The sequence below is a fragment of the Pocillopora damicornis genome, chromosome 4 (genome assembly GCF_964200805.1).
Source record: "Pocillopora damicornis chromosome 4, jaPocDami1.2, whole genome shotgun sequence".
NCBI classification, from domain to species: domain Eukaryota; kingdom Metazoa; phylum Cnidaria; class Anthozoa; order Scleractinia; family Pocilloporidae; genus Pocillopora; species Pocillopora damicornis.
The window spans coordinates 13427840-13450545 of NC_142673.1; the positions used below are offsets into that span (position 1 = coordinate 13427840).

The window sequence follows — 22706 nt, forward strand, 5'->3', positions numbered from 1 at the left end:
TCCAATTTGTTAGTCACAAGTATGATTTCATACAGAATTGGACGACACAAAATCCTGTTCCTTTTGATCAAAACTATTTGACCAAAAAATTGAAAAAACTAGACATTGGTGATATGTTTTCATAAAACAACAACAGTGAACTTGGAGACAACAGTGCACACACAACACATACTGTCCACTTACACAGGTATTGTGTCAATTGTCCCATCACACTGTCCAATTAGTGCTCAAATCAGGCTGGTGATAACCCATCATGTTTTAGAATTCTGTTACAGTTTTGATTAACCCTTTAACTCCTTGAGGTGATTAAAATGTAATTCCTCCCTATAATATCCATACATAACACAGCAAATAGGTAATGAAAATACTCAAAACTATCAGGTAGAGGTTCTCTTAGTCTAACGCCAAATTCTTGTTACTAATCTATTAAGGAAATGTGTAGCAGCTAGGAGAGAATTAACTCTGGGAACTAATGGGTTAGACAAGAATTCAAGGGATTGAAGGTGAGAAATGGTGAGCTGAGCTGTTGCGTGGCCAATTTTTTCACCTGCATGGAGGTGAATAATTGTTTTGTGTATATCACAGACAAACCAAAAGATTACTTAATCTAGCCAATATACTAAAATTGACCAGGAATCAAACTCTTGAGATGTAATTTCTCTCTTTGTCTGCTTTGAGGTGAATAGTACTTGCTAATCACTTCCAAAACTAGCAAGTCAACACATGCAAAAAGCACTCTTCACCAGTGGGGTATATACTGATTTGGGATAGTGACTTTACATAGCTATATCAAGCATAATCAGACCACAACTGCTCAAATTTGTATGGTACTGAACATCTAAACCTCACATTGCCAAGGATTGCAGTTGATAGGTCTGGTGAACAAACTGAGGGACATTGTCACATGCATCTTGTGCTGCTGACTTTGTCACAGACAGGCTTTAGCACTCTAGGCAGAACTAAAAAACTGTCACTTGGATCACAGCAGATACATTCAAAAGGTTTTTATTCCCTCCCTCAACTTTAACCATTTTCACAGTGAAACTCCCTGAAACCAGCCTTTAATTAACCATAATTTTTACATGAATTTACAGTATGATTACAGCATTTCAGAAGCCATTTTTTTGTCAATCAATATGAAAATAAATTAAAATAGTGAGAGTAATGCATAGAGGTTGCCAACAGCAAAGATGACATTTCAATTCTCCACATCTTGCATAATAATTACCTTAAAATAATATATTGAAGAAATGTCTTTGTCCAGTCTTATCACACTCATGTGGTACATGATTGTATGAAAATACATTAATGAAAAAAAAAAAAAAGAGAGAAAACTAAAACAAAATCAAATAAACATTAAGGTGGGAGGGGAACAAGGCACAAAAGTTGATGATGAATAACTATCTTAGTTTTTTATCCCTTATTTCTCTAATAAAAATAAAGTCTATTTAAAACATAAATAACCAAGTAAAACTTGGTCATAAGTCCCTAATCAGCTACTATCAGAACACAGTAATCTGGGGCACTCAAGTTTGCTGATATTGTACAGCACATATACAGTACAAGCTAGTGACTAAGGTCACATCCATGACCACCTCATGAAGGCTCTCTCAGTGGTCTCCATTAACAGCAAGTTCTTTATTTGCTGCTCGGCTAATAACAGCATCCATTTCTTCTTGAGTGGTAGACTCCTTGTGCTGTACTAAGTCTTTATCTCCAGCAGTAACACCCCAGTTGTCTGGCTTGGACATACTAGAAGAGAATGGCCGACCACCTGATGGATTGAGATTCTCCCAATAGGATCTCCGTGCCCTATAAGTAAACCAAAGTAGAATTAAATTACTACTAAATGGTATTAATTGTACTTACTGCTGAAATTTTCTCAACTCAATGAAGAATTTTTTTATTTTCCCTAACTTTTCCCAACAATTAGCCAAGTCTTGCAGTGTGTATAAGTTACATACAAGTAATTTATGTAAATAGTTAAGTAAATTTGGTAGGCTAAAGTGTCCATCAATCTATAGCCATACAATCTCAACCTAACCTGTACCTCTTTGTAACTTGAGGTAAACTTGAGGTAAACTTGAGGTAGGTCTTTGCTTTCCCTGGTTCTGGCTTTTAACACACTTCATTGGAAAGTGCATTGTATGCAAAGCTTCAAAAAGATGGGTATGTTGTTTTTGTGTGTAAGATTCAGTTTTAATGAATTTCCTTTATTCTTACCTGGCTCGAACCCATGGTTTGGTGTGCAATCTCAGTCCCTCTCCCCAGGGCCCATGTTTTTCACTGGCTTTTGGAAGTTTTCCCCTTTCCTTGGCCAACTAAATAACAAAAGAAATAAATAAATTAATTACTGTTGACATTTAACTGGTGTTTTCAGTCTCTGGAATTTATATAACAAATCACAACCCTGATAGCCAATCCCATTGATCTAAAAGTTAACATCTTCCAGTAAGGAGAACAAAAATATAGAAATCAAACCTCTTCTGCCACTGCCCTAGTGTGATAGGGCTCAATTCCACAACAACCACCAATGTAACGGATTCCAGCATTGTATGCATCTCGAGCAAACTTGTGAGCATCCCATCTTGTCATGAGTCTGGGCTCTAGAGCTGTTCAAACATTAAGTGTTGTTGGTGGTCAATGCCTTACTTAACTGTTCCTGTAGTTGTTCAGTAATGTAGAACAGAGCTCAATATCGTATGCTGTCTAGCAGCCAACCCTTGCCTCTGATAATAAAAAGCCTTGGCCTTACACCAGCTCACACCTACCAGCCAGTTTGGCGTGTATTGACAAAACAGCCCCTGTCATAGCATTGACTGACACATCTTTATAAGAGCAGAAAAGGAAAATGGTTTAAACCATTCCAAAAGGAGCAATGTCTTTGTTACTTATCATGTTTCCTCTCTAACTGAGAATTTAAGAAAGAGTGAACCTGAGAAAAGACTGCAACAACTCTTTGGGAATTCCCAATAAGTCCTGACATGTGTCTTTGAATATAGGTGGGTCCTCCACAAGAAAAATATCATGCCTTAGATCATCATTCTGATGTACAAGAGTTAACAGTCTTAACAACTAAGTAATTACCAAAAGGAAATTCTGGAAGATCAATGAATCCCTGTTTGCCAGCATCTGGGGTTAAGTATCCGAGAGGCTGCACCATCAAATGTTTCTTAATCCCAGCTGCATCAAGTGCTTCTTTCATCAAGCGACATGCTTCAATACATTCATCAGGTCCAAAATGACAATTGATGCCAATAATATCAGCACCTGGTATTTCAAGGCAGGAAATTATTTATCACGAGCAAACAGATTGTTGTCAGTGTTAACTAAGGAAAAAGTAGGTCCATGTCAGAAAAAGATCAAGTCAGCTTGACTTGCAATTTACAATCAAATTAGTTCTGGCATTGTTTCTATGGTGGATATTTTTTTTTCAGCATTTTAAAACAATCTAATGAAGATGACTGAATTCTTCACAACATTTGAACAGATCTTGTTCATTTGGTGCAATTATAATTGCATGTAAAACTGGGAATGTGGAACTTTTTTGCATAGGGAACAAACATCTGCATTGTTATTCTGAACTTTTTTTAGACATTTGACTATAGCATGCCTACAAAAATGCAAAAATTGCTGCTTGGACATGTTTGGAAATCCAAGTTTTTGAGTATCAACAAGGTCATGTTTACACTGTCAGTAAGAATTACAAAGAGATCTATAAAAATTACTAATCAAGTCTTAAATCTAAGAGTGAATGAACTGTTTGAAGTTAACTAACTGTAACAAAGTAGAGGAACAGCAACTTTTGGTTCTTCCTGAACAGTACCACAACTTGCAGTTATGTTGACAATTACTTTTAGTGCAAAATATCCTTGAATCACTACACTCTATACCTGCATGAGCCAAGCGCACTGCACATTCCCCAGTAGGAATGCCGTGCAAATCTCCTTGGGGCCCAATGCACAATGAAACGGCAGTAGGTTTGCCTGTGGCTTTACACGACTCCACTGCCCATTCTGCTTCTTCCACATGTTCATAATACTAAGAACAATTTTACAATAACATTTCATGCCTTAGGAAATCATCATGTTTGAATCATGTTTGCATAGTACAAAACCAAGGTTTTACAATAGGAGCCAGCAATGGGCAAAATTCGCTGTCTATGTTGAGCGAAATTGCCTCCTACTACCTCTGAAATTTGCATCACTGAAGTCAAAATTGAACTTACTTTAGCCATCTGTATTGCAATTTGTGCTATCTACTTAGAAACTCAATGAAACCCTCAACAAAACCACAGGAGCAATAAAGATATTAATTTTTTTTTAAATTTGAGATTTGAGTTTACAGTTATAGCATTGTATTCAATAAAAATCATGAAAGTAATCCTTTTTGGGTTCAATTTAAATTAAAGACATAGGTATAAACAAAAATTAAAACCCATCAGTTTAATTTTTGCATCCATTTTAATTCACTAATTAATGGATTAATTGTTCTACTTGTGATCCATTTCTTATTGAAGAATCCACAGTCATAATTCTTTCAAAAATACCCTTGAATGTTAAGTTTACCTCTGCAAGTAGAAAGTCCACATCATTTTTCAGGAAAATTTCTATTTGCTTCTCAAATTCTCTCTGACAAGCTTCTTTTCCTTTGCCACTTAAGTATGTTGGTGTTTGACAAACACCTCCGCACACCAAAGCATCTCCTTCGTTAGCTACTTCAAAGGCAATGTCACATGCTGCTTGATTGATGGCTTGGCACTAGCAAGTGGAAAGAAATTTCAGCCATAGTTATTAACCACAGGGGGTACATTTATTTTCCCCTCACATGGTTATCAGGTTGTCACATGGTTGGAGGTTGGTGATGAGTTTTACCACTAGAATTAGAGGAACATCAAAGTGGGGAAACCAGCCAATTCATGTTGACAAGGTTCAAATGTATCTATTGCTTGCTATTACCTTGTGCTGTTTCAGTTTAATCAGTAAAATAACATCAGCAAATGTGCAAGGTCTTCCTACCTCAATCTCCATTTTGGGCTTTGTACTTTGTTAGAGGTTTTTAACTATCTCCGAGAGGGATGGCCCTCCATCATAAATAACTTCAACTATATCACTTCCATCACCTTACAGATCTTAGTAATAAGCCTGAAGATAATAGTTGAGCAGAAATGCTTGAGGTGATGGACCCTCTTCAACAGCCACTATTTTACTATGAATTGCATGCTCACTCTACTGGAGCTGATAATAATTACATTGATGAAGCAAAAAGTGTGAAAAGTTAATTTTTTTGGAGAATTATTTGCCACAGTTGTGACCACCCAACCTAAATGTACAAAATGTTATGCTTAGTGCACAACCCAACCATTTAAGAGGTCAGCATCTCTTAGAACCACTGGATAAGGATTAAAGTGGTTACAGAAAGGTGCCCTTCCTCGGGCAGGTGCAGTTATCTTAGGGAGCACTCAAAACACCACAATCCCTCAAGCATGATAATTACCCACAATATAACTTACTCCTATTTGTGCAGCAGTGTTTCCACGATTCCCAAGTTTGTCATCGCTAGCATAGAATGTGAATGTTTGCATAACATCAGCTCCAGCACGTAGAAATTCCCTGTGAAGTTCTTTGACTGTGAAACAGAATACAAAGCAATAAAAATAGTTTGAAATTTTTCAAACTATGCTGCTCTTCCACTTTTCACTTTTACCTAATCAAGGCTAAAAAGCCATTTATGACGATCAGAAAAATATTTCTGAACTAACCGGTAGTTAGAGCAATCTCTTATGTGGAATTGTTCATGCAGAAAAGAGAGGGGCTAGCAATGCAAACAATTTCATTTAAACATAGAGCATTGCTTTATTTTTAAATTTTGGTCTCAATCATTGGATGGGCGGGAACTAGGCTGATGGGATAACAGGGAGTGGCAGGTTTGTTTCAAAGACTTCCTTTGAGCATTATGATTAGCATCGAGTCCACATTATTACGCAAAAATGATTGTTAAAAAAAAATAAAATAAGAATAAAAACGGGCGGAATAGTTAAAACGTCCTCAGGGAACTAACCGAAACCGGACTGGAATAACCGGTTTTTTGAATGAATTGTGTTTCACGCCACGTCTACAACCGGTGGGCTATCTACGTCGCTCTCAACCAATTTGCCTTTGTTAAAACATCGAATTTAACGAATTGCGCTTAACGTTCTATAATGTCGTTTGAGCCAAAAAATTTACTAAAATCGGTACGCGAAGCTTCTTTTGTTCACGTGTGCGTGACTTTGTTTAATACTAGTATTGTTTTGATTTTCTCGTAAACTAGCTATCCTGTCCAAGAAAATGACATACTGAACGCATTTGTTGTGAATTCGAATAACTATGACAACCTTTACGATTACCACAACTCCATTAGAGTTTTACTTGCTTGATATTGTTTTGTTGTTCATCTGAACTCGTGTAACCTTAAAACACGTTATAGATATGAGGTGCCTTCCGCATAATCAAGCTACACGAAGTATTTTCATTGCGTAATCGTAAAAATAGCGAGGAATCTAGAGGAACATAATTTCACATGTAAAGTCATCTTATCTAGCATGTAAATGCGAACGTACGATGCGTTTCTTAACCTGTAATTTTCTCACTACCCTTTGTATCCTAAGATCATTCACAAACCAAAACAAAAGACGATGCGAAACCGCCTATAATTCGGGATGAACAAGAGATTAGAAAGTCCCTAACTTAAATCTTTTACCTGCCGAAGGATATTCTACATTCACTTCTGGCGTCCAAGGACCAGCTCGGACATAGCCTCGTTTTTCCAGTGCAAATACAAAACCGCCATCACCAATCACAACTTCACCTGCGTCAAGTCTTTCAAGAATGCCACGTTTCTAGTTGGTCATGATATTGGATCAGTTTAAAACATCAGTTACTAAACTCAAAAGATAACAGAGAGAAGGTGTCTTACCGGTGCCATTTTTCTGTCGTGAACGCAATAAGAAAAGGGCGGACAGATTACGGGTCTTCTTCCAATTTGTTATATTCAAACTCACTACGTGCGTAAAAAAAACTTGTGTTTATAAACAGGAACACCCGGCAGCTCGTTTTACTCGTATTTGTCCCGTTTGAAACCGGTCGATGTAAAAATCGCACTCCAATTGGCTCAAACTACCCGCCAAAACCTGCGTCATCGAGTTTGGCTTGCGTAGCTGGATGGACAAGGATTTAAGGATTTATCAATGAATGGAGAAACTCGTGATCTCTTGCGTGTTTATTTCTTGTAGTCACTTTACAAATTAATTGGATTTTACTCTTTGACTAACCTCTGAAACGTTTTGGTTATTACATGAAATGTTCATCCAGCTTCTCCAGCCACTATAGTGCACTATTACACAGCCTGACCTTCAAATTCGCTCCTTCTACATTGTCTTTCTTGTGATGGATTTTGACACAGAAGTCCATCGAGAACCTGACACGGCTTAGTTTCCTTTATTGTCTCAACATGTGAAAAGTACTACATCTTAACGATTCAATCCGACTGATTACTGTGGTTTTCGTTGTGTTTTGCTTTTCAAGTTTTTCATTAAAGTTTACCCGTGCAGCTCAATGATAATCCTGCACAAAGAGATCCTCTTCCGGGATCTATTGCAAAAAATGACGAGCGAGGACACAATCTAATTCATCGTCGAACTTTACCCGTGCAGAATCTTCGAGAACTTTTTTTTTTTTACATCATTATTTAAATAAGTATTTTGACCTGTGCCTTGCACAGATGTTATAATTTCGTCGTGCATAGCTTGAGTGCAACTGAACATACCAGTCACAGCTGGCTTACACGATGCTTTTAAATTATTATTCCTATTAACTTGAAGGACAGACGGACTTATTAAAACTCGTCACGTCGTTGAGTTGGTGGAAGCGTCGGGCTCGAGTTCATCATGTGCGTGACTGGTTAACGCAAGTGACTCGCTCTCCGCGCAGGCATGAAGACGAATTTCAAAAATGAACATCTGCTATTGTTTTAGAGGCCAGACTCTACCTGCTTTCCACTCAGGTAAAATTCATCCAGAGGTATCAGCGTTTGAAAATTCCACAAATAAATTCATAACTTTAGGAAACGGTTCAACAATGATAATAACAATGATATTTACAATTTTATTCATCATTCAGCATTTAGAGTTTTTGACAAATACTATTTAGAAATTAATTTCAACATTTTAACTAAGAAAAGATTCACACATGACATTATTAAATACAGGGAACTTGCCAAATTTAAATGATGATACTATACATAAGCAAATAGAAATGGGAGACTTACTTAAAGAAAGTCTCAGATAGTATTGTTAAAAAATAACGCGTTAGACAGATTTGACATATCCTTCCAAAAGAACAAAATTAATAACAAAAAATGTTATTAAATTTTATGTACAGCTAGAGAAAAAAAATGTTGAATTTCTACAATAATCCAAGCCCTAGAGAATCGATTTCCACCGGCGGCAGTTCAATATCCGAAAGGCTGAAGCAATCAAATTGAGGAGTTAAGGAATCCAGGTCTCTTTCGAACGGGAGTGAGTCACGAGTGTTATCTAAAAAATACAGAACGTGTCATCAGTTAAGATATGTACAAGTTTGTTGCAACGCAACTCAAACTCTTGTACCCATCTCATGAAGTACTATCAAAAGTCATAAGGTTGGTTAACTTTTAGGCAAGAAGCAATGCCCAGGCTGTGTAGAAGCTCCTCCCTTTGAGTTTCAAGCCATGTTTTCTTTCTGTTTTTTCTTGTAGTGTGACTTCTATAACCCATCACACCTGTGGTTTGCTAGTCTTGCACCAAAATTCTTGTAATGACAAGATTCCATGTTATTATTGGTAACCTGGCTTATTTTTCTTTAAGGTAACTACAAGTGAGGGAGAGGGGGAGGCAAGAGTAGGTTGGTGGAGAAGTAATTTTGGACCTCCCAATTAAAAATTCTGAATCCATCTTTGTTCTGCAATGTAAGATCATGTCAGCTAGCATGGTCACTAAGCAAGTTATATCATTGCTTCTTCCCTCTGATTTGTTAGGTCATGCAGGCAATCTCCCTGCCAGACAATGTCTATAGCTAAGCAAGCAAGCTCTAAGGGTAACATCAAGGACATCCTCAAATCAAATTTTATAATTTTTTTGTAACTAAGTTTGAACTCAGATGCTGTCATCAAGGTGCTTTTTAAAGTTTTCAGATGATACCACTTAATCTTAGGAGTCTATTAGTGCTGATGATTTTTTTAAAGCTCTCAATTATCAGACTTCAAAGTACAGAAACCTTGAAAAGCCAAAATCATTATAGTAACAGATGGAGTGACACAAGCTCTCACAGAGTAAGGTTATCTGAGTGTTCTAGCAAATAACAAAAATACAATACAAAAAAAGTCTTTGGTACCTGTTGTTGGTCTTTTGTAATCATCAAAGTGAAAAAAATCTGCAGCGTTGTCTTCAGCATCACAATCAGTGGAATAAGTGGGTTGAAACTGACAGCCATAATAAAGAGCTCCAACATTCTTCAAAATTGTTGAAATATAGTTTGACCTTAGAAGGACACCATCTAATGGGAATGAGAAATGATAATGTATGTTTTATGTACCATTTTTTTTATTGTTAGTATTTAAGGGTTTTCTATTTCTAAAAAATTGACGCAAATTAAATTAAGGTTCTAAAATTTATAATAATAAAGAGAAAAAATATACAGAATTCATAGCACAAAACAATTCCACATAGCTACACTAAGACGACTACAATGGTACAAGTAGTACATTAAATTACAATAAAAACAAAATAAAATAATTGAAAAAATAACACTATGGGTACTATGGGTTTAAGAAACACTATCACATGTAAAAAGTAATTGCAAATACAATATAAAAGTTTTTTTCTATCTTTTTTCGTGTTTAGTTATCTTATTTTGTTTTGCTGTTATTTGGTTTTGTTGAATAAGGTTCACCAAGGAGAAATATTGAATTAAACAATTACAAAAACCGAAGTTCAAAACTGGATCTGGTTGTTACAATAGGGCCAGTATTTTACATTTTTAGTTTCATGGAAGGTTAAATTGAAGTTCAGTACAAGGCACATTCACAATTTAATGTAATGTATAATTTAGCAAACACAAACTTTGTCAACAGATTTCCAGACGATTTTTTTACATGGTACTGATCATATGATAACACTCAAGCATTCATCTTCTTGGTAGGCTGTTTTTGAAAGACCATGTGAGAAAAGTGTACTTCCTTGGATGACCCATATTGCTTATTTGTTTCTAACTTTTTAAACTTCAAATATAGATGGTCATTTCTATCTCCACATTGACTTTAAATCTATGTGGATGTTGTACATTTAGTTTTTGTTTCTTTTAAATTCAGCAAAAATAAAGTTGCAGTACCTTGCAAGGAAAAGATAATAAGTGGTAAGCACCCCTCCTTTTTAAGGAGGTATGGTAATAGAACATACTCCTGTACCTGTGTCAGTAAATGGATACATCACTTCTCGTTCAGTCAAGTCTTGATCCTCTTTTGTTCTTGGTTTCATTGCTGTCTTTGTTTGAGTTGCAGTTTTCTGTTTGCTACTTTGTTTTATACCAGCAGAGCTAATTTGTTGCAAGAGTGGTTTTCCTTTGGCCGATGGTGTTCGGGTATGATCTTGAAAAATCTTTGTTGTTGTTGGCGTCTTTCCAATCAGCTTGTTTGGTTTCAAAGCGAGTCCTTTTCTTGAATTTGAAGCAGCTGGTTTTAGAGTGTTCCCTACATCTCCCAGAGCACGCCTTGGAGTGGTTAAGGGAACATTGCTGGACTTAAAGGATTTTGCAGCTCCAAATTTTCTCCCTGTGTAATAAAGTAATTGCAACATTATTATATGTTATTCTATTGTCCCAATCTAAATGCATGACTGTAACAGACTGGTCCTTCTCATAAATCTGTTGATAGTTAACTGGGGGTACTGTTACTTATATGAAAAACAACCTCTAAGAGTGACTAGCATTTCATTTGTCCTCACAATACCATTCCTAAATCACCCACTAAGTTCAAAAGAATAAAATAAATTATCACCAACAAAGGAACTGCTTTTGATTGTTAAAGAAATTCTCCTTATCAGCCCCTAAGAAGATTTAGAGAGAATAGTATGGAGGATATGCATACTGATGGTAGGTCGTAAAGGATTAAAGTAGCTACAGTGAGTAAACTATATAATCTGAGTAAAGGCGAGAAAGTCTATAAACATTTCCACTCGAGCTTGATTTTCGTTTTATTATCGGTAACTTGTACTTTTAAACAAAAAATTTTTCTATTAAATGTTCTTCCCAATGATTTTTCACATACCACTGGAGATCAAACTTAAGACATTAAAATTTTAGACAAAGGAGTTGCTGAAGTTATACCTGACGCATTTCCCCCTTTGAAGTTCAAGGGGTTCGGATTTTCTTGATCGACATGCGGCCTCAAAACTGCTTCTGTTGCCATTGATAGCTTCACCGTTAAATAATGCAGCAGCTTTATACAAGGTAGTATCAGAGATTATTTCAAATTCGCTTGAATTATAATTCACTTCCTACCGTAGGTCACTCAAACACTGTAGTATTTTCAAAGATGGCGGTTTTTTTTTTTTTTTGTAGCAGCATCTCACGTGACTTACTATAGCCAATTAAGATTTAGTTACCATGCTCCTAGCGGAGAAATCATATTAAACATGGCTGCCGGGGTCACAGATGGCAATATTTTGTACGATTACTTCATTCACGCAGAGTGGTCCCTTGGAGGAGAAATTTTGGTTAGTTTTAATTTTTTTAGTGCTTGGGAATGTCTAGAATTTTTTTGTATCCGTTTTGAAAGACTTGCTTTCGTGCTTGCGTAGTGGCGAGGTCAACTTATTACGTGGCATCGTAGCCAGCTTTCTTACGCTCTCGAGGTTATAGACTTTAAAATTTGATGTACTCGAGACTTTCAAGATAGATATTATACATCCAAATTCTCTCTTATTTGTAGGCTTCTTTCCATGAGTTCGATGGAAAACTATATGGCCAAGTTTCTGTTTCGATTCATTTCTGATGATGAATTGAATTAAATGAAGTCAAAATAAATAATTATCTTGGTTGCTGTCTTGGAATGTGGTCACATCTTCAGCTGTGTTATAGTTCTCCACATTAATATTTATTAATTAGCATAACTGGTGTCAGATCCGAATTTAGTGGCTTATTGCCACATTGATTTTCTTGTTAAAGCTCAAATCTAGACTCGCAGCATGGCACATAACAGCTGTAAAACTGAAAGAAAGAACTGCAACCCTGGACAGATGAGTTCCTGTCTTCTGATAATATTTACTTGCTTTCCATGTAGCTGGGAAAAGCGTTGCATGCACAATATATTGTTGACTTCTGCTATGATATCATAAATTATCAGAACCAAGGTCTGGAGTTATCTGCTGAAGGCCAGAAAGGCTGAGGCAGATAACTCAGACATGAGGTTTGATAATTCATGAAACCATGCCAAAATGGGATTCAGTAATTATTTGTTAATTATTTTATTATACATTTTTTAAACAATCTGCAAAAGAAGACTCTTATCTCTGAGTTTGCCAGAGAATGAGAACACTACATGGATAAGAGGCTTGGAAACTAGGCAGACCATGAAGTCAACATGATATATACATTATCTGCTGCAGATATTCAAATTGGGTCATCATGTGAACTTCACACAGTATTTTATAATGATTGAATGCTCTCAACCAATCAGATTTTTCATAGAAAGTCAACTGTACAATAACCCAGCTTATCAGATCATTTGTTACAGTTTGATAACAAAACATTTCGAAAATACCCATAAACCACTCTGGAATCTTTTTGTCTTTAAACCTGGATACCATTTACTTGCAGTAGACTTGAATAGTAGGTCTACCCTAGAAATCTTGAACTCATTATGTCTTGAGAAAAATTAATGGTTAAAACTTAGATGATCCAGTCAATAAAGTATAAGAGGGTTATAACTTTTCAATTTTTCTTTCAGAACAAGACTGGGTTTGATATTGGTCAGTTGAGAGGATCACTGCTGAAGAAGTTTTTGACAGTTGCACAAAGTATGAATGTTTTACCAATTATTTTGTATGAGTTAGGCAATATATAACTGTCACAGTATTTTGTGTCAGAGAATCATACATGAGCAGCATAGTGAATAGTGTGCTTATTATTGTTAAAATAGAGATAATTGATGTTTCGCCTCACATGACTATTACCCGAAGATACTCATAATTAAGACAGTTACCCAGATACTATAATGAAGATTCTGTAGCCTGATGGCTGGCTTGTTAAGAGAAGCCCCTGCCAGGGTCATTGCAATGTTGTTCAGAGTTTTTTTAGTAACCATTCATAAAGAACAGTAGCTAACAGGAAACGCATGACAGGAAATACTTAGCAGTTAGTTGGCAGATAAAGAGTTTTTCTTTTCTTTTTCTTCAGTTTTTCAATTTCATTTGGAAGTTTAGAAGAATGATTTAGGTACACCTTCATGATATTAACCTAATTTGTTGCATGAATTACTTGCACCTTTGGAGTATAGGACAAGTTGAAATGGTGATTATCTTTTCTACTTTACTCTAGATTCCTTTTGGTGGTTGGTGAGAGGCATTCAGTACACTGTTAGGTAATGAATACATATATCTTATTAGATGTTTCGATGTGTAGTACTGCTGAGTTTGTTTACAAGTTGTGCCGTATTTCGATGAGCCCATAGGGTTACGTCAAAATACTTAACAAACTGATTAAACAGGACAGTTTTCTACAGTACTAAATAACCAACTGTCCAAATAACCATACAATATTACAGGATATTTGTACTCTTTTCACATGTTATCTGTACTCTACTTTGTGCATTTGGATAACAATGTGTTTTATTTGATACAGAATAATGCATTGATTTAAAAGATAGCTCTTACTAAAAAATTACAAGTCCATACTTAAAAAACCTTTCCAAAACATTTTGCAAAACTTAAATTCATAATCAACTAGGAACTAATAATTTAGTAAAAAACCATTATAGACTACAACAGTTGAGCAGGTATGTCAACACTGTATTCAATTTCAGTGGGAGTAATCAGATATTTGGCCTTCCAACACAGCTGTACAAAATTGTAAACAATTCACTTGGCTGGCAGTTTGCCCTCTCCAGGTAAACTATATATTTTTCATTAAGTGAACATGCTCTTAATAATTTAATAATCTTCTATATTGCAAATAAATTTATTTGGTCAATTCTTTTCTGGAAACTGTTAATTTTAGCTGTAGATGTTGTTTTGCAAACAAGTGATAAAAATAATAAAACTTATCAGGAAGAAGTTATTATATTAATCTAATACCAAATTTTGTAACTAAGTTACAAGAAATGACTATCAGCTAGATGGGAGAATTAACAACCAGATCTTGGGAGTTGAAAAGTTAAGACTCGAATTCAAAGAGAACTTTTAGCTCTTAGTCAAAATTAAGTACAACCCTAAATAATTTTGCACGTATAATTTTCTTAATTGTATTTTATTTAGCAATGGAAAGCTCCTTGCAGTACTTCAAGAAAGTTGCATTGAGATTAGGTAACTTTTGTCTATTTTTCAAGGTTACCTAGTTTTTAGGTTTACAGTTTGAGTGACAAAAGATTGCTAGTACAAACACTAAGTAACTGAGATGAATCAGGTCAATTAATATTTATACAATTGGCTCCATGTAAATGAGACTTCAAAGTATCTTTAATTTTTGACTTCAATTAATGGCTTTTAACCCTTTAATTCATCATGAGTGACCAAGAGAGAAGTTCTCCTTACAATATCAATATAACATCAAGCAATCAAGAATAGAGAATAGAGAAAAATATCAGTTAGGGGCTCATTAGTTGATCCAATACCAAATTCTCTGCTATAATATCACAAGAATTGTATGGCAAACAGTGAGGAGAATCACTAATGAGATCTTTGGAGTGAAAGGTTAATGGAGGGCAACTATTTAATCACTTACTATGAACATTTTCATACACAGGTCATTTGTGGACAACTTTGAATCAGTTATTGCAAAATGTACTGGTAGGTATACCATTTGCCAACCTTTCATTCAGAAGCTGTGGATGTAAGTTGCTGCAAGTAACTTGCTACAACTCCTTACCAGTTTTTTCTCTTTCTCATTCATTTACCATCCCTAATATGAATATTTTTGCTGAAGTTTCAGTACAATTACATGGAAAGTTTTATGGGACCTATGTTGAGTTGCTTTTTCTAATCATCAATATAGTTTGTTAAATTTGTTGTAATAATTATACAGCTGTAGGTGAGTACTGAAAAATAAAACTCTAATAGCCAGCAATTCAAATATGGGGATATTTTTTTGCTGATTTATGAGACACCTTAAGTGCTGCAGGGAGCCATCTGGGGATTTTTGCTGATTGCTGCAACTAGGGTATAAAACTGCTTTGCCTCATCTTGGCTGTGGCCAACTGTGCACTAAATGTTTTAATTTCATTTTTTCAGTTGAAGAAGACAACTGTCCACAATGGAGAAAGCTGGCTTGGAGTCAAGATTGTTCTATGTTAGCTTTATCATACAGGTGGATAAAAATTTTTTCTCCTGAGAACTTTTTCCTATGACAATAATCACCCACATACTAGTCTATGATGCACCCTTTCCCACCTCCTGGGAAACAATAATAAATAAATGTGCTCAAACCTCTCTTTACTTTCTTAAGATTTTTAGATACAAAAAAAGAAACTATGACTAATTTCTGTTACCAGTTTTATGGTCTTTATGTTTCCAACACAGTAATTCCATGTGTGTGTGAGAGAGAACAGTTTCTTTTCTGTTAAGGAACTTATAATTGTTGTTTCTATATCCCTGTGTTTACAGAGTTCTCCTTTCTAGCCTAACTTGTTCTTTCAGTCCTACTATTAGACACTTTGTTTAAGTGGAAAATTAAAATTCCCAGTGTAAACCAGACCATTCTAAAACCAATTTACTAAAACCAAGTTGTCTCATAATTATCCTCCTACTGACCCAGCACCACAGTTTCCATTGAAACTTTCCACATTTAGACCATTCTACAGTCTGGAAAACCCATATCTATATATGCATTCTTCTTGCAACAAGCATATCACCCTCCCTTCTGTAAGCCTCTTGGTGCATTTGTTACAGAGCAAACATTTTCCTCAGTGTAACATTTTTAAAACCAGGGTGATCTTTAGCACCTTCTTTGTAAGATTATGATAATAGGGCAGTAAAAAGAAGCCAGAGAAGGAAAAATAAATTAAGCAAAAAAACAAACAAGGAACAATCAAAATCATACTAGTTTGAGAATTTTAAACCTAGACATACATTTTGTTCTATTCAATTGACTTAAGCTAGCAATTAAAAATTGACTTTTTTTGTACAGCTCTAGGGACATAGCAGTTTTTGATCTTTCTGGAGAACTTCTCTTCACAATTCCAAAGGTAACCAACAAAAGTTTTGTTTTATATTTTGTAATTTTGTTTGCTGGTTTGTCAAAGTCATCTATCATTAATTTGGTTTTGTTTATGAGACAAAATCCAATTACTGGCATCATATTTGTCTTTTGTTTTAGACCCTTGGGACCATTCCCTCAGATCTCAGTGATAGCATCACTGGACTTGTTTTTATTGAACATAGACACAGCTCACAGTGGTAAGCTGTTAATTATGAATTTTGTGATTTGTTATAACATACCATAAATAACATACTGCAAACTTCTGCTCATAGCACCCCCCTCCCCCACTACCACTGGTTATAGGTCCACATACCTGTAACCAAAAAAGTACATCAGATTATAAGCCCCCCCCCCCCCCCGCCCCCAGACACAACCCCCCTTCCTTTTTAATTAGCTTTTCTTGTTTTGAGAGGTAGGAACTCTGTACTACTCCAACCAGAAAATTTGAAAAAATATCATGTAAATTCTTTTTAACTGTCAAGATAAACTCTTAAGGGGAAAGTCTGAACTTCCATTTTGTTAAGTTCCAGTTCCATATAAGTTGAATTGAACTCAAGTTATTATGATGTTTTGAAGCTTATAAAAAAACAGCAAATTTAAAACCCATTTTGATCAGCAAATCTATAGATGGTTTTGAAACACTTTTCCCATTCTGGTTTTAAATTGTTTTAGCGTGGGGCTTATGTATGGCAGTTTACAGTACTCTAGAGGTACAGATGTATAGGAAAGCTTAGGTTGTGGTTCCATTTAATATTTTTTTCTGTGATTCAGATTTCTTTTTAAGATTCAGCCAAATCTAGCTTAGTAAGCAGTTTAAAGTATCACAATTAGGGCTTGATGTCAAGTCAATCCATAGCTTCTACTTTTATTGAAATTTTGGAGGATGTAATGACAGGAAGTAAATTTATTTCCCAGGGCATGCACTTTTGATTGACTAATTTGCTTCAAGTAAAAACATCATTCATAGGTCTGCAGAGCTTTTGGTGATAAATTTCAGTGGTGCTTTGAAGAACTACCTTGTCAGGTATTTCTGTGGTGTCATGTTCTTGTAACCTCTCCTTTGGGGTATGCAGGTACCTGATAAAAGTTATCAGAGAGTCTCTTTCACTGAGATATGACATATTAACCATATCAACAAGTAGATAATTGTATGTAAACCTTCAAAGCTGCTTTTGTGTAGGGTTTGCTCTAAAGAAAGCACAATGTGCCAAACAGTTTCTCTTTCTTCCCTGAAATCTGTACTTTATGGTGACCGTCTCTGTTTGGGACCCTCTTGGCCAACTTACTCAATCTTTCTTGTAGTTATGTGTATAGAGGGTAGAACTGTTTACAAGATTCAGAAAAAAATATAAATAGGCAATAAGGGTCTTAAGAGTCAAAGAAGCTGGGACAACTCTAACACACTTAATATTACCTGTTTTTCAATATTTCTGGAAAAAGAGTCTTATTCAAAGGAACACCAAATCAATTGATTGGTTAATATGAATTGTTAAGGGACATATACCAGGTTTTTAGTTGAAAATCAAATTTTATATTACTTCTAAGTATTCTTTTTCACTATTTTTCAGTTCAACAAATGGCTTTCAAGAGAACTATGACTTCTCCTTTGCTAACATTTTACCTCATGGAGTATGCAGTGCTGTTTACCATCCTCAACACAGCTTGTTGATACTTGGTAGTCTGACAGGTCAAGGGCAGAGAACTTCAGCAGGTTTGTTGATGTGGAAAGAAAATCAAGTCAAGAAAAGTGGATTTGTCTTAATTTTCTTTGTTTCAATTGTAGTTGTTTTAATTTTCGTTTTTTTTTTAACTGCAGATGAGCCTTGTCCAGCTTCCTTTTATGGTTTGACTGCTTGGAGGATTCTCTCAGGATATCCTCATTACAATCTCATTGAAGATGATGGCACACAGTTGATCAAAGTAACTTTTATTTTCTCCATGAGTTTCTCTTGGTGAATTTTGATTTGGAGTCAGTATTTTTTTTTTTTATTTTTAACTTAAGTTAATGTTCTTTGCTGGATTTTCAGTTTGGTTCTGGGATATTGAATAAGCTTAAAAGTCTACCACTGCTAAATTCTGGAAATGAAGGGCAGGTAAGAAGCTCTTTGTGTAACGTGTGTTTTTTTTTGTTTTTTGTTTTTTGTTTTTTGTTTTTTTTGTTTTTGTTTTTGCATGTGTGTGTTTAATGCTGTTTAATGCTACTAAACTCCTTGAAAAAATGAAAACAGCCAAACCGCCACTTAAACAACAATTCAATGCTGTAAGTTCAATTAAAAAATCTCCACAAATGTGAGTTTCATGCACACACCATCTACTAAACAGCTTACATGGTTACTTAAAAATCATCCACACAAACAGCAATTACATGTGTTATGCCAATTCAGTTGTCTTTTTAATTGTATGTGTACTAAAGAATAAAAGTTCTTCCTGGGACACTTGTATGTCATCTTGCTTAGACCCCTTTTTATTTTGTTAAAGTCTTTTTTCTTAAGAGGACACTAAATCTGATAGACCTTATTCTTAAACTACGCTGTTTAAGCTCCCCATCTTTCCCCCTGTTTAGGATGGTGTGGTTTACATGTCATTGTCTCCAGATGGCACTAAGCTGGCAGCATTACACTTGTCAGGAACTCTGTCTTTGTGGCAAGTGCCATCACTCAGATGTCAGAGAATGTGGACCAAAGATGAACAGGTACTTTCTTTAGATTACTTAACAATGTTGCATGGGATCTGATGGAATAGTAGATAGTGCACTGAACTCTGGATCAAAAAGTGTAATTCAGAGCCTTGACTGAGTCACTGTATCGTATTCTTGGGCAAGATACTCAAGTATGCACTGGACTGTAGATCAAACAGTGTAGTTCGGAGCCCTGACTGAGTCTCTGTATTGTATTCCTGGGCAAGACACTCAAGTGTGCAGTGGACTCTGGTTGTCTCCTCCCTGGAGAGGAAAAGGGTACCAACAAGCTCAAAGGGAATCCTAATGAGATAAGGAAGTAACTATATGATGGAATGGTATAAAGTAATGCAATTTTTTTTTTCTGGCAGCCCTCAGTCAAGAATCATGAAGAACATCCTGCCTTTTCAGTATCAAAACCATTGGATTCTAACAAGGGTTAGTTATCTTTAAGGCTGTGTGATAGGGGAAGAGGTTTCAGGTTAACCCTAAGCAAGTATTTTAAAATATATTTTAACAAATTACATGCTTGTTATGCAATTCTTTTGACTGGTATACCTCAGAATACCCACAAGGGAATGGATAAACATGAATTACAGGTAAAGAACTTTGGGAATTAAGGTCTTATTATTCAGGAACAGAAGCTTGAATCATTAGTCTTGCTATTAAATGATCTTCCTCAAGTCTGTATCATTGTTAGGCAAGCTGTTATTACGTGTAATTATTATTATTATTATTATTATTATTATTATTATTATTATTAACTACAATTAGTTGTCAAATGGAGAGTTACCTGGCTTTTACTCTCATATTATATTTACTTTTTATTATCAGATTCATCTTTTTGTGGATTAATTGATGTCAATTGGTGGACAGAGGAGGTGGGATTAATAAGTAATTCAGTACATTTTCAGTAGTGTCAAAAACAATTTTCTATATTAAATGGCTGTCCTTGGTGGAATGGGTAACTGTGACCTGAAAAGAGAAGAAAGATATCTTGTGAGCACCAAGCAACATGAAACTTTTGGGGCATGGAAGATGTTTGGGAGATTGCCTACTGTCCAAATGAGCTCTAGCAGAAAAAAAATTAGCTAAAAACACTTGACACTTACTGTGTCTATGAAAAAAAAACTCAATGCATTTGATATCAATTTACATGAGTTATCCATCTACAAATCATGCTCTATTTCCCCCCACTCCTCCTCCCTTTGGTGTAACTAACTCAATTAATGAAAGATTTTTTAAAATTGTATTTTTTCTTTCTTGTTAATTCTTGGCTGCTTAAAAATAAAATCACAGAGATTAGCTAGTTCCCAGCAGAAATTCAAGCGATCACAAGACACACACAAAAAAAATTATTCAAGGAACAAAAATATTCTTAATCCAAGAACTCCTTCTCACAGTAAAACCATGACAAACCATGGTGAGAAGCCTTGTAAGTAGTGTTATAGACACAGAGGTGACTGAAAACAGCTTTTATGAAAATCTCCTGGATATGAGTGGAATATTAAACTATTTTGTTCAAATTTATCTATAAAGCTTCCCTTTCTTTTCTTACTTGAATATTTTCCCCTTTGCTTCAAACTCTTATTTTGCTGTTGTTGTTGTTTTTTTAATAGGCCTTAATTTTGTCTCACAACATTGGGGCTCTAACTGTTTCCTCTGTAGAAGAGAGGTATGTGTAAAGAATACTGAAACTTCAAAATGAAAAGAAGAGTACAATAAAAATTGTCAAAATTGCCTGTGAGATACAAAGCTGAAGGGAAAAATTTTGCATGGGAATTTGCCAGGAGCCAGAAGATGTGTTCCATCAAACTCTTCCTCTCCTCCTCCTATACATGGTGAATAGGTGTGAGAAATGGTGAACATTTCCTCATAGTTTTGCCAAAAATTAAGCTGATATACAGATCTTAAGAGAAAGTGAAGCAGCTGCAAAAGTTTGCCATAATTTCTGATTCTTTCTGTCAAGAAGTGAGGATGATGGATTACATTTGATCAGTGTTTGGAAGGCCCAGGTTGTAACATTTATGTTGTTTTTTTTTTTGCTTAAAGTCAACCTTCAACCAATGAAAATTTGATGGTGACATTGGGAGGGCTAGTGATATATGTTAAACTCCACTGTAGTTGGAATTATTTGACAGTTTTTGTCCTCTATTTGCAGTCTTAATAACTTACTTGGTAGCCATCCAGAAAGGTGTGAGCCATGGTCTCGCATTACTGCTGCTCATGATAAAGGATTCCTCATTCTGGAGGTAAAGTAATGACAGCAGAGAATAGTTAAATGCAATCATAATGATAAATCCATTATTAAAGAAACCACCTCACTCTCCCTCTTTGTTATAAACTACTATGTGATAAATCACAAATAAGAGTCCAAGTTACTCAGCAGCCTCTAGTTAGTGCAGAGATAGGTAAGGCCAGTGATATGGCCACAGCTGTGGAGAAAATATGGAGAATAACAAGACAGAAGTAACTTGAAGATGTGAGAAGCTTGAACAGAGCAAAGCTTTACAATGCATATACTACAGTACTCAGAGTTACTCCATACTTGCAACAAAGTGAACTGGTTGCCACATGTTTAAAACTGTTTTGTCTTGTCGTCATCAAGTGAACTGATGCTAAACTGGTTTAAGTGACAAACATCCATAATAATTCTACCAACAACTTTGGATCATCCACATATGTTGCTTAAAAATGGAACACTAGAGTGGTAGATATGTGTTTGGTAGTACTAATGAGGCCCAACTAGTAAATTAAAGTAAACATTGTATAGTTTTTCTCTTCTTGAATTAGTCAAAGCAGTTAGGCTTGGTGCATCAATGTCAGTATCTGAGCAACTGCTCACTTACCCCTCCCCTAATCCAATTCTAACCTTATTATGGTAGGGTAGGGGTAGGTGTGCAGTGGCTCAGATGTTGACATTGATCTGACTTAGTAATTTTATCTTGAAAATTACCAACGAAGGGGTTTCCACTCTTGAAAACATTTATTAACAACTTTCTGGTGGCTTGAAAGTAGTGGGGTAGCTTGCTTTATTTCTGTCAGTGTGAAAATAAAATCAAGACCCTGCAGTCAAAGATTGTACTCAGTAGTGATGAAGATGATGGTGATCTACATGAAAGGGAAGATGTCAAGTCAGGAAGTGATGAGGATGATGATGAGGAGGAAACAACTTTGACGTCAAGAACAAAAAACTTTGCCAATCAGGTTATTTTTAATTCTACTTTCTTCAAATTCCTTATTGGCATTCCTAATATTTGTTATAAGATTTATGGACAAGGCAAATGAATTTTTTTTGTTGCAATGTTTTTGCGTGGAAGACTGAGTTGTTTATCAAATGAGAAGCCTTAACTTTTGAAAACTGAAAACTACTCCAAGAAGGAAACATTTGATATGGCTTAAAAGATGCATGCTGATTTATTTAATCTTGACAAAGTCTGACTGATATTACCTTATGTTGTTATCTTATCATAACCTACAAATAAAATATTCTGACTCATTTTTTTTAGGTTAATTGTGCAATCGTGGTTTCAGTGATAACAGTT

At 35.4% G+C, this 22706-nt stretch overlaps 3 protein-coding genes and 1 long non-coding RNA gene across 4 annotated transcripts in view; 2 read left to right on the forward strand and 2 right to left on the reverse strand.

Moving 5' to 3' along the window:
• Window positions 1-989: 989 nt before the first annotated feature.
• On the reverse strand, window positions 990-7135 carry LOC113674473 (betaine--homocysteine S-methyltransferase 1). Its single transcript, XM_027190951.2, has 9 exons — window positions 6958-7135; window positions 6742-6880; window positions 5513-5628; window positions 4569-4760; window positions 3894-4041; window positions 3088-3270; window positions 2482-2612; window positions 2224-2321; window positions 990-1812 (listed from the first exon to the last, which is right to left on the reverse strand). The coding sequence occupies exons 1-9, from the start codon at window positions 6964-6966 to the stop codon at window positions 1611-1613; spliced, it is 1218 nt and encodes a 405-aa protein (XP_027046752.2). The 5' UTR covers window positions 6967-7135; the 3' UTR covers window positions 990-1610.
• A 624-nt stretch (window positions 7136-7759) lies between these two features.
• On the forward strand, window positions 7760-9407 carry LOC149046880 (uncharacterized). Its single transcript, XR_016186079.1, has 2 exons — window positions 7760-8043; window positions 8885-9407. It is a non-coding gene; the product is annotated as an uncharacterized LOC149046880 (long non-coding RNA).
• LOC113674474 (uncharacterized) lies at window positions 8131-11637 on the reverse strand. The gene is made up of 4 exons (XM_027190953.2): window positions 11400-11637; window positions 10483-10845; window positions 9411-9572; window positions 8131-8575 (listed from the first exon to the last, which is right to left on the reverse strand). Exons 1-4 carry the CDS (start codon window positions 11479-11481, stop codon window positions 8445-8447), a joined length of 738 nt encoding a protein of 245 aa, XP_027046754.2. The 5' UTR covers window positions 11482-11637; the 3' UTR covers window positions 8131-8444.
• A 53-nt stretch (window positions 11638-11690) lies between these two features.
• LOC113674462 (NBAS subunit of NRZ tethering complex) overlaps window positions 11691-22706 on the forward strand; it is a 38061-nt gene continuing 27045 nt past the window's right edge. Inside the window, exons 1-19 of the mRNA XM_027190940.2 lie at window positions 11691-11788; window positions 13021-13090; window positions 13611-13653; window positions 14095-14178; window positions 14546-14593; window positions 15033-15076; window positions 15518-15593; window positions 16413-16470; window positions 16602-16681; window positions 17452-17508; window positions 18053-18195; window positions 18301-18404; window positions 18512-18577; window positions 19048-19176; window positions 19533-19599; window positions 19996-20042; window positions 20781-20836; window positions 21323-21413; window positions 22207-22368. Coding sequence (XP_027046741.2) covers window positions 11708-11788; window positions 13021-13090; window positions 13611-13653; window positions 14095-14178; window positions 14546-14593; window positions 15033-15076; window positions 15518-15593; window positions 16413-16470; window positions 16602-16681; window positions 17452-17508; window positions 18053-18195; window positions 18301-18404; window positions 18512-18577; window positions 19048-19176; window positions 19533-19599; window positions 19996-20042; window positions 20781-20836; window positions 21323-21413; window positions 22207-22368 — 1506 coding nt within the window. The 5' untranslated portion in view covers window positions 11691-11707. The remainder of the gene's footprint in view (window positions 11789-13020; window positions 13091-13610; window positions 13654-14094; window positions 14179-14545; window positions 14594-15032; window positions 15077-15517; window positions 15594-16412; window positions 16471-16601; window positions 16682-17451; window positions 17509-18052; window positions 18196-18300; window positions 18405-18511; window positions 18578-19047; window positions 19177-19532; window positions 19600-19995; window positions 20043-20780; window positions 20837-21322; window positions 21414-22206; window positions 22369-22706) is intronic.